The sequence below is a fragment of the Rosa rugosa genome, chromosome 1 (genome assembly GCF_958449725.1).
Source record: "Rosa rugosa chromosome 1, drRosRugo1.1, whole genome shotgun sequence".
NCBI classification, from domain to species: Eukaryota; Viridiplantae; Streptophyta; class Magnoliopsida; order Rosales; family Rosaceae; genus Rosa; species Rosa rugosa.
Genome location: NC_084820.1, coordinates 23,577,964 through 23,580,599, shown reverse-complemented (window position 1 = coordinate 23,580,599; position 2,636 = coordinate 23,577,964). Strand labels below are relative to the sequence as shown.

General features: G+C 36.0%; 1 protein-coding gene across 1 annotated transcript; it reads left to right on the top strand.

The window, feature by feature from the left end:
- The first annotated feature begins 208 nt into the window (after positions 1-208).
- LOC133724323 (cysteine-rich receptor-like protein kinase 10) lies at positions 209-2,057 on the top strand. The gene is made up of 7 exons (XM_062151018.1): positions 209-311; positions 399-528; positions 682-812; positions 940-1,150; positions 1,273-1,510; positions 1,617-1,765; positions 1,852-2,057. The coding sequence occupies exons 1-7, from the start codon at positions 309-311 to the stop codon at positions 1,923-1,925; spliced, it is 936 nt and encodes a 311-aa protein (XP_062007002.1). The 5' UTR covers positions 209-308; the 3' UTR covers positions 1,926-2,057.
- Positions 2,058-2,636: the final 579 nt, after the last annotated feature.

Below are 2,636 nucleotides of genomic sequence, written 5' to 3'. Positions count from 1 at the left end.
GTTACTAAGCTGCAAGATGTTATAGTACCATGGGCTCGGCCAAGCTTATTGCCACTAGTACCATGATGATAGTTGAAGATACCTCTTCAATAATTGGAAATATATTATTTATGTGGACTTCTTTCTTTGTTTTAAATTAAATATTTTCATATATTATATAAATATGTAATGTATTATTATAATATTTACGGGAAAGGTGATGCCTTGAGGCACTCGCCTCACAAGGCACTCACAAGACGACTTCGCCTTTGCTTTCGCCTTTGAAAACATTGATAACAAGTAACAAGTCATTATTTAATTTGATAGTCATGGTAATCTATATAGCTATCTGTGTATATAACCGGCAGGATGCTTAATTACAAAAGAATAAGAATTCTAATTTTGCAGAACGGAAGAAGAGTAATAATTTGCGGACTGTAATCCTTGTGGTTGTGCCAATCACTGTGTCTCTGGTACTAACTGTATGCATCTGCATTTATTTAAGAGCGAGGAAGACAGAGAAAAAACTTGATCAAAGCAAGCTTCCAGGTACTGGTCAAACAAAATGAACTCCTCTGACATTTTTATTCTAGCTACTTGATTTGGGGAGGCCTATTACTGCATGTACTAAGCACTTGGATTTAATTATGTTACAACTCCTTAATTTTGGAAACTGATCAAACTTGTTGTATTGCTCCTTAGGCGCCGAAGATGCAGATGAAAGTAGAAGTGCAGAATCCTTGCAATTTGACTTTGGCACCATCAGAGTTGTTACAGATGATTTTTCTGAACCATATAAACTCGGACAGGGCGGTTTTGGTTCTGTATACAGGGTAAGGATACATCATCATATTTAAATGATCATTCATATCAATTATGTGCCAACTTAACTATAAATTAACTATCCTATGTTTTCCTTGAATGTAAATCCGATCCTATTTTGTATAAAAACTTTCTCAGGGTAAGCTTCCCAATGGAGAAGAGATAGCAGTGAAAAGGCTCTCTATGGAATCTGGACAAGGAGAATTAGAATTCAAAAATGAGGCCTTACTACTGGCTAGGCTTCAACACAGAAATTTAGTTAGACTTCACGGTTTCTGCTTGGAAGGAAATGAAAGGCTTCTTGTCTATGAGTATCTCCCCAACGCAAGTCTTGATAACATCATTTTTGGTATGACCGACTTCTGTATTTTCTTCAACTTCAAAAATCTACTATAGAATTTTCATTTGTGTGACACATGCAACAAACACTATAACAGATCAAATCGTTTTTCTTGTCTGATATACATGTAGATCCAATCAAGCGCGAACAACTGGATTGGGATAAACGTTATAAAATCATAGAAGGCATTGCTCGAGGGCTACTTTACCTTCATGTTGATTCTCACCTGAGGATTATTCATCGTGATCACAAAGCTAGTAACATCTTAATAGATGCAGAAATGAACCCCAAAATTTCAGATTTTGGCATGGCAAGGTTGTTTGTGCATGATGAAACACAAGGCAATACTAATCGTATTGTGGGAACCTAGTAAGTACTTGACAATGCTACAGAGCTTATAATATCAATAATTTTGTTCATTTTGATCCATTTTAGTGCAGAGCTAATTACCTAGCTTCTTCTTGTTCAAATGCAGCGGATATAAGCCTCCCGAATATGTGAAGCATGGACATTTTTCTGTTAAGTCTGATGTCTATAGTTTTGGCGTGTTGATTTTGGAGATAATAAGTGGACAGAAAAATAGTTGCTTCGATCATGGAGAGAATATGGACTCTTCCAAGCTATGTAAGTAAAAGGAAACATGTATAGTTTTGGTGATGAAAAAGAAAATTCAGTCTCTGACTTTATATATAATGCACAAATCAATGCAGGCATGGAAAAGCTGGAGGGAAGGGAAACCTTCAAATGTGATAGATCCCAGATTGAAGAAAGGTTCAAGGGCTGAAATAATGAGATGCATACACATTGGACTGTTATGTGTGCAAGAAAGTCTAGCTGATAGACCAACCATGGCTTTAGTTATCCTCATGTTCAATAGCTACTCTCTCAGTCTCCCAGTACCCTCAAAACCAGCATTTTTAATGTATAGTAGCGTCAGATCCAGGAGAAACTTTGTCTCTGTCAAAGTAACCGAAAATGATGATGCTTCATTAATCACTGAAGTAAATCCTCGCTAGAGCTTGAAGATTGATCGATATAACAGCACTTTTTCGATCATATTGTAATTTAATTAGCATCCATCCGTTTGATTCACTTTGGTACTAAACAGTGCGATTCATTCATTTATTGTCTAGATACGTGCTAAATAGGCCTTTGGTATAGACATTAATCAAAGAAGAGTACGTGCAAAGTCGGCTGCTATTCTGTTGCTTCAAATTGGTTTTGCAGTGGCTCTCATTTGTTTATTAACTTCTCTGGTACCATTTTAACTAATTCAGTTTGATGGGGATTTGCCTCCTCCTTTGTTATTTCGAAGTGTACGTAATAGTGACGGTTTAGTTTTTCCTCAATTTTCATCGCCAAAAAAAAAAAAAAACGTTTTTCCTCAATTTCATTTTCTTTAGCTAGTTGTATGTTGTGTTTTTATTATGAAGGTTTTGGCTTCATCTCCCTCTTTTTTGGTACCACTTTAACTAGTTCAGTTTGATGGGATTTG